The 15628-nt window shown below is 29.7% G+C and overlaps 1 protein-coding gene across 1 annotated transcript; it reads left to right on the forward strand.

Moving 5' to 3' along the window:
- The first annotated feature begins 9351 nt into the window (after positions 1-9351).
- LOC120071573 (beta-glucosidase 12-like) lies at positions 9352-14660 on the forward strand. The gene is made up of 13 exons (XM_039023912.1): positions 9352-9474; positions 9578-9647; positions 9753-9811; positions 9962-10037; positions 11075-11152; positions 11257-11344; positions 12057-12312; positions 12494-12609; positions 12701-12918; positions 13032-13063; positions 13248-13353; positions 13449-13551; positions 14492-14660. Exons 1-13 carry the CDS (start codon positions 9385-9387, stop codon positions 14658-14660), a joined length of 1461 nt encoding a protein of 486 aa, XP_038879840.1. The 5' UTR covers positions 9352-9384.
- Positions 14661-15628: the final 968 nt, after the last annotated feature.

Raw genomic sequence — 15628 nt, forward strand, 5'->3', positions numbered from 1 at the left:
AAATGCGTAGTATGTTCTCGAGATTCAGATTAATCAGAACCGCAAGAACATAACACTAGCCATATCTCAAGCAACTTATATAGATAAAATGTTGTCTAGGTATAAGATGCATAATTCCAAAAGAGGTTTGTTACCTTACAGATATAGAATTCATTTGTCAATGGATCAATGTCCTAAGACACCTCAAGAAGTTGAGGATATGAGACACATTCCCTATGCTTTTACAGTAGGGAGCCTGATGTATGCAATGTTATGTACTAGACCTGACATATGATACGCAGTAGGGATAGTCAGTAGGTATCAGTCCAATCCTGGATATGATCATTGGACTGTCATTAAGAATATCTTCAAGTATCTTAGGAGAATGAGGAACTACATGCTCGTGTATGGTACTAAGGATTTGATCCTTACTGAATACACTGACTCTGATTTTCAAACTGAAAAAGATGCAAGAAAATCTATATCGGGATTAGTGTTCATTCTGAATGGAGGAGCAGTAGTATGGAGAAGTGTGAAGCAAAACTGTATTGCAGACTCCACAATGGAAGCTAAATACGTAGCTGCTTGTGAAGCAGCAAAGGAAGAAGTATGGTTGAGGAAATTCTTGATAGATTTGGAAGTTGTTCCAAAAATGCATCTGCCTATCACCCTATATTGTGATAATAGTGGTGTAGTTGCAAATTTAAGAGAACTAAGAAGCCACAAGCGCGACAAGCATATTGAGCGCAAATACCATATGATTCTAGAGATTATACATCATGGAGACGTTGTAGTGACCCAGATATCTTCTGAGCAAAATATTGTTGATCCTTTTACAAAGGCCCTCATGGCTAAAGTGTTTGAAGGTCACCTACAGAGTCTAGGTCTACGAAGTTTGTAAACTAGGAGAAGTGGGAGAACTTTTGGGTATATGCTCTAGTTTATTGTATACATATGTTTATTGAACTCATATGTTTCTCACGTAAATTCAACATTGTGATACTCCACTAGGAGTTTTAGTCCAAGTGGGAGTTTGTTGGATTTTATGTCCTAAAACTCGTAGTTTGTAAATTAATAAATATATTCTATTTTGTTTTTCGATAAAGTTGTTATTGAAATTGTGATCTTGAATCCAATAAACTAAGGTCCTAAGGCTATTTAATGTAGTGACATAAATGGGAATCAAATTCAAATATATAGTCTGGTCTATAGTATATGAATAAGGTTGGTGCCTTATTCTGGGGACACTATGGATGCGGCCCACTTTGTAGTTAGTACAAACGATGTGATTCTAAATCATTCATATAGAGATATGTGAGTGGGTGCATCCTATGCAATGAGTTTGCATAAGACTGAACCATGAAATAGTCACTTTTTACATTCTAAATGTCGTTTTATGTATAAAACTCATTATTTCGTTAATTGATGACTTAGGTAACTTAATCTTAATCCTGAGCTAACTATGAACTCTTGTTCATTCGGAATTATCCTTAGATCTGCATAGGTGAGGGCAGCTCAATATCGCTGGCCCAATAAGCCTCCCATTTTAGGGGTAAGATCAGGTGGATAGCTGGGAACATAGGATGCAAGACGGAATTCACTCCTACCCGTTATAGGGATAGTAGATAGGTTGTTCCTTTTAGTACTGAATCCAGGTCTTGAACAAGGGTTCCCACCCTCTCCTTGGCCCAAGAGGGATTCGTTTTATAGGTTGGACTTTAAACCAATTGTTCATTAGAGGATTAGTGGAACTTAAGGAACAAGATGTAGTCTTGGGGGTAAAACGATTTTTATGACCCAACCGAGATTACGAACAACCTGTGAAGGATTAGCTTACTAATCATGGTTATATCAAATGGACAGAAATATATCTATAGTAAGGGGAGTGCAACTACGGGACTATAGTGGAATGATCGATTAGTTAATGAATGTTGATTAGCTCCGTCTAAAGAGTTTAGCCAGCTAATCTTGGAACGTTGAAGCCCATGATCTATAGGTTCATTAGGTTCCCCTACTTGCTCATATAGAATAAACTTAGAACAGTATGACAAAATAATTTGAATTGTTCGAATTAGGTGAAGAAAGAGAAATCGATAAGTATATGTGATATAGTGGTCGGGTTTTTCAGTTTAGAGATACAACTTTAATATTTAAATGTGATTTAAATATCAAGAATATGAATACGTTCATATTCAAAAGCTCGAAAATAATGAAAATGATCAAAGATGTAAAAAGTCAAAGAATTGAATTTTTGACTTTGAAAAGTCAAACTTTGACCGACCTTATATTTAAATGTGATTTGAATTTCGAGAAAATGAATGCAGATTTATGCTCGGGAAGTCAAAATTAGTTAACACGGAAAAAATCATAAAAAGTCAAAATGTTGACTTTTTGGTCAAAGTTTGAATTTGACCAAATGATATTTTGCCCTTTGACTAAGTAGGAAAATCCAAACTTTTGTTGGATAATTTCACTAACAAAATAGTAGGCTAGGTATTGGCTTATAGTGGAGATATTAAGCCCACTAAGATAGTGGATTATAGGTGTTGGGCTTTCTGGATTTGGTTCATGCAATTGTTGAATGGTTTTTTTCTATAAATTGGGCTTTTCAATTGAGTTGAAAAGGTTTTATCAATTTTTGCCAAATTTTTTTCTAAAATTGGGCTAAAAAAGGGAAAATCCAAAACCAAAATTCCATCTTATTTTTTCATCTCTTTCTCTCTCTCAGCTTTCTTCATCCACCGGGTCCCACAACTCGGTTCTGAGTCCAGAGGATAGTAGGTCAACTCTAGTGGTGGTCCGTTCGTGTTCGGGTCGAGATTCAGTAAGGAAAAACGTTTCGGGAGCTTCAAAGGTAATTTTTAATAACTGTTTTTCTTCAATTGCATGAATCTTTTCCTTTAAATTAAAAGCAATTAGAGTGTAATTAGGTCCTTATTCCGTTGCGTATATCTCGAGTTCCATCATAACAACCTAAATATACCAACTGAATACTTAAGAATGTATGTATAATGTGTTTCTAATCCAAACTACATACCAATCTTAATATCAAACATGTTACCTTTTGGAATCTTTAATCAATTCCTCCTAGATATAGCATCTCGTAAAACTCTTGAGTCAGAAGCTAAACCTTCCCATCCAGGTAAAACATAGATAAATTGCATATCTTGGGAGCAAACTCCTAAGATATTAGTAACAATTTCATTCTTCCTTGTTGCATGGTAAAACATAGATAAATTGCATATCTTGGGAGCACCTAGACAATTCTACATACAAAGAAGACTCGAAATTAATTAAACCACCTACTAATATTTTAACATGAGCAAAACTATAAAACAAAAAATTACCTTAAACCACTTCCATTTTTCATCCAAGCAATTGGCAGGAATAGGCTCAGGATGTTTAAGTAATAACTCATAAGTCGTATCACAGAGTTCAGAACTATATTAGAATGTCTACTAATTGTTTCTCCTTAACGTGCAAAATGTCGACGTATAACTCTATTTTTAACGTCATGTGCAACCATCTTCTTAACTTCTACATGTGTTTTGCCTCTTAATTTGCCAATTATTTTAAGCATATGACACAATATAGTAAAACATTTTCTATCCATTCGTGTCATCTCAAAACATGCTAAATCACTCTCATGTATTAGATGAAAAAAGTTTAAGTGTCTAATTCGATGCCTATAGAAAGAACTTCCACTCATAAGTCTATCACGTGTTTGTCCTTTATACAATAGTATTACTACCAATAGAAAAGATGTTTTCATTGCTTGTTTTATTATCTCTAAATATGACAACAAGACAACAAGAATTTGTTGTTCAGTAGCTGAATGCATGTCATTCATATCTACATGATAAACGAAATGTTTTATCCCATCATTAGTTAATTATAATAAACAATTCTTAGAAATAAATCACAATGTAGCAAATCAACTCATTCAATACATCAAAAGAGAACAAAAAAACGTGCATAATGAATAGCAAATCAACATAAATGTTGGATTAAGTGTGTTCTATCTTACTGTCGAAAAATAAATCACAATGAAATATTGGATTAAGTGTGCAGAATGAATAGCAAATCATCAAATAAATCACAATGAATAACAAATCAACAAAAAAATTATGTGTTCTATCTTACTATCGAAAAATTTAAAGGTAGATGGATTAAGTGTTCTATCTTACAGTAAATGGTCTATAAAATTATTAGGAAAGGTAGATATGTTGACATCCATATCTATAAAAATTTATCCATCCATCTGTTTCGTCTTAATCAATTCTCTCTATCGTTTATGCTCTTTACCTATCGTATAGCAAATTTCCTCAATCGTCTACATCCTATCGTGTACTCTCCATCGTGTACACTTCCAACCTGATCTTCTACATCCCATCTGTGCTTTCTGTCGCATACACGCTCAACCCAATCGTGTAGTCTCCTACCTCATCCTCTGCATGCTTACCTTTATCGTGCAGTCTCCTACCTGATCGTCTACATCCTATCATATAGACGTTTGTCCTATCGTTTACCTTTTTCCCAACGATCATCTAGATATTTGACAACGATCGTCTAGCCTTTTTCTCAATGATCGTTTAGCCTTCACCTCTCAACGACCGTTTAGTCTTTGACAATGATCGTTTAGCCTCTCTTTCATCCTTCTTCTTACATCATAAAATCAGTGACTGGAGATTGAAGAGAGGAAGAGAGACAACAGTGTTCGACAGTAGTGAATAAAGACAGCAGTGCTCGACAGTAGTGAATTTCGACCTGGATCTAATTTCTAATTTATTGAGTACCAAACGCTAAAATCATTGACTGGAGATTGAAGAGAGGAAGAGAGACAACAGTGTTCGACGGTAGTGAATAAAGACAGCAGTATTCGACAGTAGTGAATTTTGACCATGGATCTAATTTCTAATTTAATGAGTACCAAACGCTAAAATCATTTACTGAAGATTGAAGAGAGGAAGAGAGACAGCAGTGTTCGACGGTAGTGAATAAAGATAGCAGTATTCGACAGTAGTGAATTTCGACCATGGATCTAATTTCTAATTTACTGAGTACCAAATGCTAAAACCAGTGACTGGAGATTGAAGAGAGGAGGAGAGACAATAGTGCTCGACAGTAGTGAATAAAGACAGCAATGTTCGACAGTAGTGAATTTCGACCATGGATCTAATTTCTAATTTACTGAGTACCAAATGCTAAAATTAGTGGCTGGAGATTGAAGAGAGGAAGAGAGACAGCAGTGTATAAAGACATAAATTGAAGTGAGAAAAAAGACATAAATGAAGATGGAAAGATTGTAAGTACAAATAGGGGAGCAGAAAATCACGCCGGCGAGAAGAAAGGAAGAGAGATCAAAGCAGAAAAATGTATAGAAATGGCTGGCACCGAAGCAGAGAGATGGCCAGCACTCAAAGCAAAGAGGTTGATTTTCACAGCTGGAAGGAAGAAATTTCGTGATAGGAAGGGGAAGAAGAAAAGAAAAGCCACACTTTTCAATGGGCATTCAATTCCTTCCTTTGTGTGGGAAAAAAACCTAGGAATTATCTTTTCCTAGATAAATGAACAAAGCCCACCAACCAAACATGGGTTTTGTAAACTTATTCCCATTCTCACCCTCTTTTCCCTCCAACCAAACAACCCAATAGTGGGTTAGAGAGAGTAATCAATTGGAGAGGGGGAGAGATCGTCATGAAAGCGAGGGTTGGCCAGAACTTAATTAACGATAGTCGGACGAAGACAGGTTGAGCGACTAAAACGACAGACGATGTTGGGACTGCTAGTTATGGTCGGTGGTTAGCATGACTGAACACGAAAGAAGGAGAGAGCGACTACAGAAAAAAAAAAAAACATAAAGAAAATAAGGGTTGAAGATGAGGGTTTGGTACCTAGGGTTTCGTGCGGCTTGACTTTTCTTTTAATATATATATAAATACTTTCCAAACCAAAACCTTAATTTGCCTTCAAATAAATAAATAAAAATAAGGAAATTCTTTCAAATGGTAAAACTGTTGAAAATATTTATAAGATATAGTAAGATTTTAGAACTATCAATGATAGACACTGATAGCACTGTAATATATCAACATCTATCATTGATAGTTCTAAAATTTTGCTATATTTTATAAATATATATATTTCCTTTTCTTACCTAAATTCTAAAACTTTCACAAATCAAATCCAATATCACAAATCTTTTAGTGAATATAATTTAAGTTGAATTATCTCATCACTATAATTTAATTTTAGCCTAAAAAATTTGAAATACAACTCAAATACTTCAAGATAATTAAATTAAAATTATCTAAAAAATCGGTTTACCTCATAAATGTCTTACACACACTCTTGTGTGGAAGCCTTTGGAATAGTGTCTCTTCTATTCTCCTTCCCCCTCTGTCTATATGATTTTCTATTTTCATTTTTCGTGATGTAATCCTCTAGTTTGGTGGTTTGTCTTTGTCAAATGAGAAAAAAATTTAAAAATAAAAAACAAAAAAGAGAGAAAGGAAAAACTTCCGAATATACGTATCAACAACCCTTCTTATACATGTTTTAAGTTATCTATTTGTTTATTTCTATGAATTTATGACTTTCTTTAATTATAATTAATAATGGTATGGAAAGAAGCATTGAAATTCTATATATCTCTCTAATATTTAATGTATAAACAACTATCTTTTGTATGTTCAAAAGGGGAAGAAAAAAGACTAACTTTTGTTTCTTTTTGTTTACTTTCAACTTAACTTCTTTTTTTCTTTTTTGTTTCATTTTTGTATTTATTATTATCGTCCATTTATATATATATATATATATATATATTTTTTGTTCGATTGATTTATCTGACGTTCATATTTAGTTTTTCTTTAACTAAACAATTCTACGGAAAGAATTCACTCATATATCTACTTTTCTTCTTAAAAAAACAAATAATAATAGTAGTAATAATAATAATAGCAACAACAATAAAACTTATTGTGTCTAACATTAGCGTTTTTATTAGTCTCAATGATCCTTACCTAAATTATTCTTAATACTAATGTGGTAGAACATTGTATCAAAACACACTATTTTATCAATCTAAAAATAAATAAATATCACATGCATGAAACTAGTATTCTTAAAACATAAAAATTTAGTCTCTTTATTTTATGTATATATAGTTTTGTAAAATGACTCTATAACTCAAAAAAAAAAAAAAAAATCAAAATGATATATTAACCTAAAGTTTAGAACATACTCTTTATTTCTCCTATTTCCATTAATTTTGAGAGTGAGAATAGTACCCATGTATATTATAAAAATTGTGAGGTATTCTCATCTTGTTCAGGCGAGGTCTCTTCAATTTTTATTTTTTTTAAAAAAAATTAATTCATTTAATCTTTTGAAAAGAAGAACCTAATAAGATTAATCAAAATTATCATTAACCTAAGTTTTGTAATAATACACTTTTGGTCAACAAATTATGATTCGAGTATTGTATTGATCTTTCAAATGTGAAAACAACATTTTTATTTCTTAAAGTTTATTAAGCTTATACATGTAGTCAACATCTCATTGGTTAACAATATATATAATCAAATCGAACCTGTTTTTTAAAGAGAAAAAGACAAATTTGGGGTTGATATCTATGTTTCTTTTTTCTTCCACATTCAAAACCCAAGTGTGGAACCAATTAAATATTATTAAACTGTTTGTTATTTAGATGATTAGTTGCAAATTTTTTATCCTGTTTTTCCTTTTTCTTTTTTAACAAGATCTCGAAAAATCAATAGGTGGACTCAGATATTTAAACTAAGTTGACATATTTCTAGTACCCTCATCACGTCACAGTCGAAAAACGATTTTACAATCTATAGAATGATTAGTAAAGAATGTCAGTATACAAATATATAATATATTTTTCTCCCCTATTGCATGTTCAATAGAAACATTAAGACAGTGACCTTTTACTTGAGATTATATGTTTAACTACTGATATATTCGCTGAAGTTTGGTCGGTATTATTACTATATCTTTTAACCAAAATTATGTACTTATCAAAACAATTTACTTTCAACTTTTTTAGTTTTTAAATTTTATAAAATAGGTGTGTTATTAGTCCTAATTGAGTTTTCAAATGGGTCGTTTTTAAATAGAGAAAAATGAACTAAAATATTTATAAAATATAGCAAAATTTTAAAACTATCAATGATAGATGTTGATAGACACTGATAGACTCCTATCAATGTCTATCAATATCACTAATAGACATTGATAGAAATCTATCAGTATCTATCAATAATAGTTCTAAACTTTTGCTATATCTTGTAAATATTTTCAATAGTTTTACCATTTAAAATAATTTCCTTTTCAAATGGTACCATTTTAATTATGAGTTGTATTTTTTTTAGACTTATTGTTAAAAATAGGTATGTTTAGTTCATAAGTTAACAACATGAAAACAAAAGTTTTGAAAATGTATCTTTTTAGTTCTTGAACTTATAAGAATATTTTTTAAAAACCTTAAACTAGTTTTTTTTATTAATTTAAATAAATTTATAACATTTTAAATTTTAAAAAAATACAGATAATATATTTTTTATTTACAATGTTGTATAATCGTTTTAGTTTATAACGAAAATTACTCCAAATACTCTTTAAACCTATTCTTAAAATTTTGAACACATATATTTTGAAAATTTAAGAATCAAATACACTTGGTTTTAAGAGTTAGAGAACCAAAAAAATATATTAAAAATCCAATGATTAAATACACACATTCCTCAAAATTTAGAGACTAATAATGCAATTTTTTTAAAGAAAACTTTCTTTTTGTTATTTTTTAAATAAAATTCAGAAAAGGAGTATGACATGATGAAAAATAAAATTTAAAATTATGTAGAACGTTTGAATATTTTATTTTAAAAATTAATTTGTAATAAAACTTTCCCCCTCGCTTCTTATCTCTAAACTTGACATTTTAATATTGCAAAACAGGACACACACATATATATGTATATAAATAGATTTTATATTATATTTTAATATGAACAATGATTAGGTTGCACTTAACCCCATATTTCCCATTTTATACCAAAGAAAATTTTAGAAAAATAATTTTTTTAGAATAACAAAAAAAAATTATCAAGTAAAAATTTTGCTCTCATATGACAATTTTTCATTGGGCAATTTTCTAGGCTGCACAGAGATAAGTGCAGCTAAGGAACATCCAAAAGTATTTGTATTTGTGTTTTAATATTGAACACAAAACTCTCTTCCATGCCTCTTGAGCTTTCTATATAAAGTCAATTATAAAGTCGAAGTGCCTTACACCATCAAACTAAAGCCCAAGAAGGAGAGTAAGGGCTTCTTTCTTGCCTCTTTCTTGGCTTTGTTTTCCTTATCCCTTTAGTGCTTTAAATGGCTGCAGATTCCTCTCCCATTCCCAATATAAGGAGAAGCAACTTCTCTAAAAGCTTTGTTTTTGGTTCTTCATCATCTGCTTACCAAGTACTATAAAAACACACTACCTTCTTTTCATTTTGTTTGATTCTCTGAATGAATTATTTTAATGCATAATACGTATGTATGTATATATATTGTATTTTAACAGTATGAAGGTGCTGCTTCTATGTATGGAAAAGGACCAAGTATTTGGGATAGCTACACTCATCAACACCCTGGTTCTTTCTTCCTTTCTCTCAATACGAAAAATAATTAAGAATAAATAACTCTTTCTCTTCAGAAAAGAAGAAGTTAGGTCATTGTTTGTTTTTGTGAAACTTCAGAGAGAATTGTTGATTGCAGTAATGGAGATTTAGCTGTTGATCAATATCACCGTTATAAGGTTTGTGAGATATATTTACTCACATAAAATTAGAAAATTGTCATCAATTTTTAGACCCCAATATTACTTTTTTTTTACCTTATATACTTAATTTATTCAATAAATAATGTGAAATATTAATTGATTAATTATTTTTCATGTATAATACAGGAAGATGTTGCCATTATGAAGAATATAGGTTTTGATGCTTATAGATTCTCAATTTCCTGGTCCAGAGTCTTGCCAAGTAAGGATTTAAATATCTCTTGACATATGTAAAAGAAGTTTACCTTCAAATTTTATATATTTAATTTTTGGGCAAATATCAATTTATATCCTTCAACTTTGAGGGTTGTATCAATTTATACCCTAAACTAATAATTGTATTAATTTAAACCTTGGTCTTTGTGCAAGCAGAGCATATCAATTTAAACCATGAAATTTGAGAATTGTATCAATTTAAACCTCAAACTAATAATTGTATCAATTTAAACCTTGATCTTTATAGGTTGTATCAATTTAAACACTGAACTTTGACAGTTGTATCAATTTAAATCCCAAACTAATGATTGTGTCAATTAAACCCCGAAATTTCATATGTGTATCAATTTAAACCCAAGTGTACCCATTAAAACATAATGGAGGGTTTAAATTAATACAATTATGAAAGTTCAGGGTTCAAATTGATACATCTATAAAAGTTCAAGGTTTAAATTGATAGAATTATTAGTTTATGATTTAAATTAATTTAACCTCCAAAGTTTAGGGTGTAAGTTGATACAACTCTCAAAGTTTAGGGGTATAAATAAATATTTTTCAATTATAAGATTTGAGGATTATAACATTATTCTCTAATCTGAACAGAATTCATCTGATTAATTAAAACATATATCATCGATTAATAAACTTCGAAATTTCATGTTTTTTATTAGTTTTTTTCCTCAAAATTAGGACTTTTTTTTTTTTTTAATATGCTATTTTGTACGTGTGTGTATAATATGTGTGTCTATATATATATATATTGAGATATTTACTTACGCTATTATAATTCACACATAAAAAAGTCAAATTTTACACCAAACACTTATACTAAGGTCAAGCTGATGAATGATTTAGTGACTTTATTATATCTTTATAAAACTAACTTTTCAAATCTCACTTCTATAAGTTTAACTTCCATCATTTTAGATAATCTTAATTGTATTATTAGATTTTGCATATATATAACTTAACTGATAACTTATGTGTATTAATTTATGTTTTAAACCATTTGAATATATTTAGAGGGAAAGCTTAGTGGTGGTGTGAATCAAGAAGGAATTGACTATTATAACAGACTCATCAATGAACTCCTTTCAAAAGGTTGGTGTATTATCATTAAAACACTTTCATGTAATTAATTAGTAGACAAATTATTTGGCTTAGCTTCATAATTTCAATCAATATTTGCAATTGTTAATTTGTAGGCATTCAACCCTATGTTACAATTTTTCATTGGGATGTTCCCCAAGCTTTAGAAGATGAATATCAAGGCTTCTTGGGTTATCAAATTATGTGAGTAACCTTTTTTTGAAATGGTCATATTCCTCACACAATAATAATACAAAACACATCAACATTATAGTGTGAATTACTAATTTTTTATAACAAATTATTAAAAGGAAATATCATTTAGATATTCCCACTAGTGTTATTGAAAGGAAATATCATTTAGATATTCCCACTAGTGTTATTAAAAGGAAACATACCATTATCTGGTCCACAAAGGGAAAAAAAATCAATCCTCTTATTTTCCTACTCACATTGACATAATAATAATTAGTAATAACAACAATAATAATAATCCCTCTTCATAATAGAATGAGCTTCATAATATAGCTATGATAAATGAAAATTTTATTTTAGTTTATAATTAAAGATTAACTAATATAACCTTAAATAGCTATACTTGTGTACTATCCTTTATTATATTCAAATAAAAGTTTAATTTGGGTCAAATAAAGTTTTCAGTTTTATTTGCCTAATAAGTCAGATTTGTTTCCCAGCCATTTTTGTTTTGAACCCAACTTCTTCTTTGCCAAATGTTAGAAGTAAATATCCCAAAGCTTGCTGTCTATTTCTATTTTAAAGTGTTTGGGTAAATCTTTAGATGAGATCTGTCAGAAAGAGAATAGAACAAAGAAATTGTCAAAATATATTATAGATTTTAAAACAGAAACATGTACTTCAAGGAAAGGAAATGAAATAATGTGAACATTCATTTCAGAAATGATTATCGAGACTTTGCTGATCTTTGCTTCAAAGAGTTTGGAGATAGAGTAAAACATTGGATCACTTTTAATGAGCAATATATCTTTGCCTTAAATGGTTATGCAACTGGAGAATTTGCACCAGGCAGAGGATCTTCTTCGCAACCGTTTAACTGTCTCGGTGGTGATTCTGGGACTGAACCGTACCTTGTTGGTCACCACCAAATTCTCGCACATGCTACTTCAGTTAAACTTTACAAGTCTAAATATCATGTACAAACTCTCCCTCTTATTATACCAATGCATACTTATTGTTTCGTGTATTACCTAAATTTGATTTTGGTTAATTCCATCTATACTACCTAAAGCTCAAAATTTAATAAAGTTATTGAAGTAAAGGTAAATTTAAAATATTTGATATATTTTCAACCATTTTGTCACGTGGGATTTTTAGGCAGATCAAAATGGTGAAATTGGGGTGACATTGTATTCGGATTGGTTTGTCCCATATTCAAGTAGTGACGAAGACAAAAATGCTACATCTCGAGCTCTTGATTTTTCTCTTGGTTGGTAAGTAAAATTAACATAAGTTTTCATTCGAAATATATTCTTATCACTTATATTATTTTCTCTCAGCTATTTAAATGTTATATTTTTGTAGGTTCTTGCATCCCATAGTATATGGAGATTATCCAACCAGCATGAGAGCTCTTGTGAAGGAGAGGTTGCCTAAATTCACAAAAGAAGAAACTATTTTGATCAAAGGGTCCTATGATTTTATTGGAATAAATTACTATACATCTAATTATGCACAAAATAATACCAATGTTGATCCTCACAAACCAAACCTATTGACTGATCCACATGCCAATACTTCAAGTATGCATTTTAAAATAACATTTCCTTTGTACATTTTGACCATTTTTTCTCATGGTAAATAAACACATAAATTTCTCTATTTTAACTTTGCAAAATTTTTTTTTTAACTGTAGCTGATCGGAATGGAGTTTCAATTGGTCCAAAGGTAATCAACGTCTAAACGTTCATTCAAAGTTTCAATTTTCTTTTTTAGAAAATTCATTGAAAGATATATTTAAAACTTTCTCAATCATGTATTAACTTTATATTATTGGTTTGTTTTAATCTTTTAAATCTAATTTAATTTTATGAAATTGTCCTTTTTATCAAATAATTTGTGAATCTTGTAGGTGAACGGATCATCTTGGCTTGCAGTTTATCCAGAAGGGCTGAAAGATCTGATGATACATATAAAGAACCATTATAAAAATCCCTTTATCTACATCACAGAAAATGGTATGTAAAGAGTTTTGTTTCTTATATTAATAAGAGAATAAAATTATTATCATGTTGAATTATCTCTTATTCACTAATTAAGTTCGTTATTATAGGATATCTTGATTTTGATAGTCCTGATGTTTCCACATTAATCAAGGATGAGGGTAGAGTTAAATACTACCAACAACATCTCGAAAAACTTCATGAATCAATCAAGTGAGTAACTAAATTTTTTTAAAAAAAGAAAAATACTTTAGCTAATTATTCTCATTTTGAGTTCCTTGTTAATGAGTGGTTTGTTTCGTAACTTAGATTCTCAAAGAGTGGGCATCTGAATTACTGTGTTTGTTTTGCGGTATTGTAAGATGCTCCGACATCTGAAAATTCTCGGGTATTGTAAGATGTCCGTATAGAGAGCATTTGGAGAGTTTTGGATGCCTTCCTGAAACATGACTTTTTTCAGATTTCCGAACTTGAGGGCATCTCCATTTTACATTTTTGTCCTTCTTTTTAATTTTATTTTATATATATTAACCTTCATTTGCATTATATAATTAAAATAAATATTGTCAACCATGTATATCATATATTTTTAGTTATATTGTCATTCTTATTACTTGTTTAGTAATACATTTAAATTTATATTTAAATTAATATTTATTTTATAAAAATCTTAAATTATGATATATTATTTTGTTGAGAAAAATAACATATAAAAATAATAATTATTATATTAATTTAAAAAGAATTTAAAATTGGTAAAAACAAATATGTTATATAAGTTCAAATTATATCAAACCGATTATTAAATTAATAAACAGTTGTAAAAGCATTCTTTGAACTTTATGTAAATTTAATCTATTTTCAGGTAAAAATCCAATGAAACAAATACAGGTTATCAACATATTCTTAGATATTTGTAAAAATATTCCTATAAAACAAACATAGTAATCTAAAGATCTCGAACATCTATAATTTCTAATATTTATAATTTCGTGCATCTAAGATTTCGATTAGATACCTCTCAAAAAAAAAAACAAACAGAGCCTACATATTTTTCATGGATGGTTCAAAATAAATCATTTAGTAATAAGTAAATGATATTTGCTGCGGACTCATGCTCTTAATTAATGATATATTTTGGAATATATTGTAGGGTTGGTGTAAAGATAAATGGATTTTTTGCATGGTCATTATTGGACGATTTTGAATGGGAAAGTGGATATACTATGCGCTTTGGTCTCGTCTACATTGATTTCAAAAACGGTTTGAAAAGATCCCCAAAACTTTCAGCAAATTGGTTCAACCATTTCCTACACACCTGAAGATGATTCGGAGGCCCCTCCAAGCTATTTGTATTTGCTAAGACATATCATATTCCAATGTCATTGTTTTGCTTTTGATATTGCAATCTTGTTATCTTAATGTTTTGGGTCAATAATACAACTTATCTTAATATTTTGAGAATATAAATATTAGTTTAATTTACCATTTCACGTTACATCATTATTACTATTGTTTCAGATTTTTAAAAAGAAACCTAAATAATATAATGATTCGACTTTCTAACATCTTTAACATGATCATTACTTCGTATATGTAATTTTCAAACAAAAACTACTATTCGTCCAATCTCACATTAAAAATAAAAATTTTCTAGACTATTTAATGAAAAACTAAAACAAGTCTTTTATTCGAGGTCCACTTAAATCGTTAAATAGATTTTTTTAAAAAAAAACATTTAGACTTGAAACGTGTGACATTCACATTTGAGGTAATATTAAACTAATTATCTTAAAAGTATATAGATTTTGTTTTGGGATGAGATAATTGATTATAAAATTGTGCAGTTATTTTAAAGCGCAAAACTGCTAAAAAAATTTACAAATATGGTAAGATATCACTGTATATCAATGATACATAGTGATCGTCCCTGATAAACTATTATCAGTGTCTATCACTGGTTGTCTATTAGGCTCTAACACTGATAGACAGTGACATTTTGTTATATTTGTAAATATTTTGGTTCATTTTATTATATTTAAAAACAACCCTATAAAATACTTGGTAAAAGGTTTGAGAGTTTGAAGGAGAAGGAGAAGAGATCAAACTTAGAGTTTTACTTAAGTGTGTGTATGTGAACTCCGAATCTCAATTTTACACTTAAGTGTGTTTTCTTATTTAAATTGTCTTAATTTTCCACTTAATTGTGTGTCCCTATTTAAATTTGTATAAATAAGTTGAGTAGGTTGATGAGAAAGTTAGTGTGAAATGGTGAAGAAGGAATGAGGAT

This window comes from Benincasa hispida, chromosome 2, assembly GCF_009727055.1.
Source record: "Benincasa hispida cultivar B227 chromosome 2, ASM972705v1, whole genome shotgun sequence".
Taxonomy (NCBI): Eukaryota; Viridiplantae; Streptophyta; class Magnoliopsida; order Cucurbitales; family Cucurbitaceae; genus Benincasa; species Benincasa hispida.

Excerpts from the sequence above, each read along its gene's own strand:
- LOC120071573 (XM_039023912.1), top strand. The coding sequence starts at position 9,385 with ATGGCTGCAGATTCCTCTCCCATTCCCAATATAAGGAGAAGCAACTTC. Across the intron at positions 9,812-9,961 it reads ATCAATATCACCGTTATAAG|GAAGATGTTGCCATTATGAA; the intron begins GTTTGTGAGATA and ends TGTATAATACAG. Across the intron at positions 12,313-12,493 it reads TTTACAAGTCTAAATATCAT|GCAGATCAAAATGGTGAAAT; the intron begins GTACAAACTCTC and ends TGGGATTTTTAG.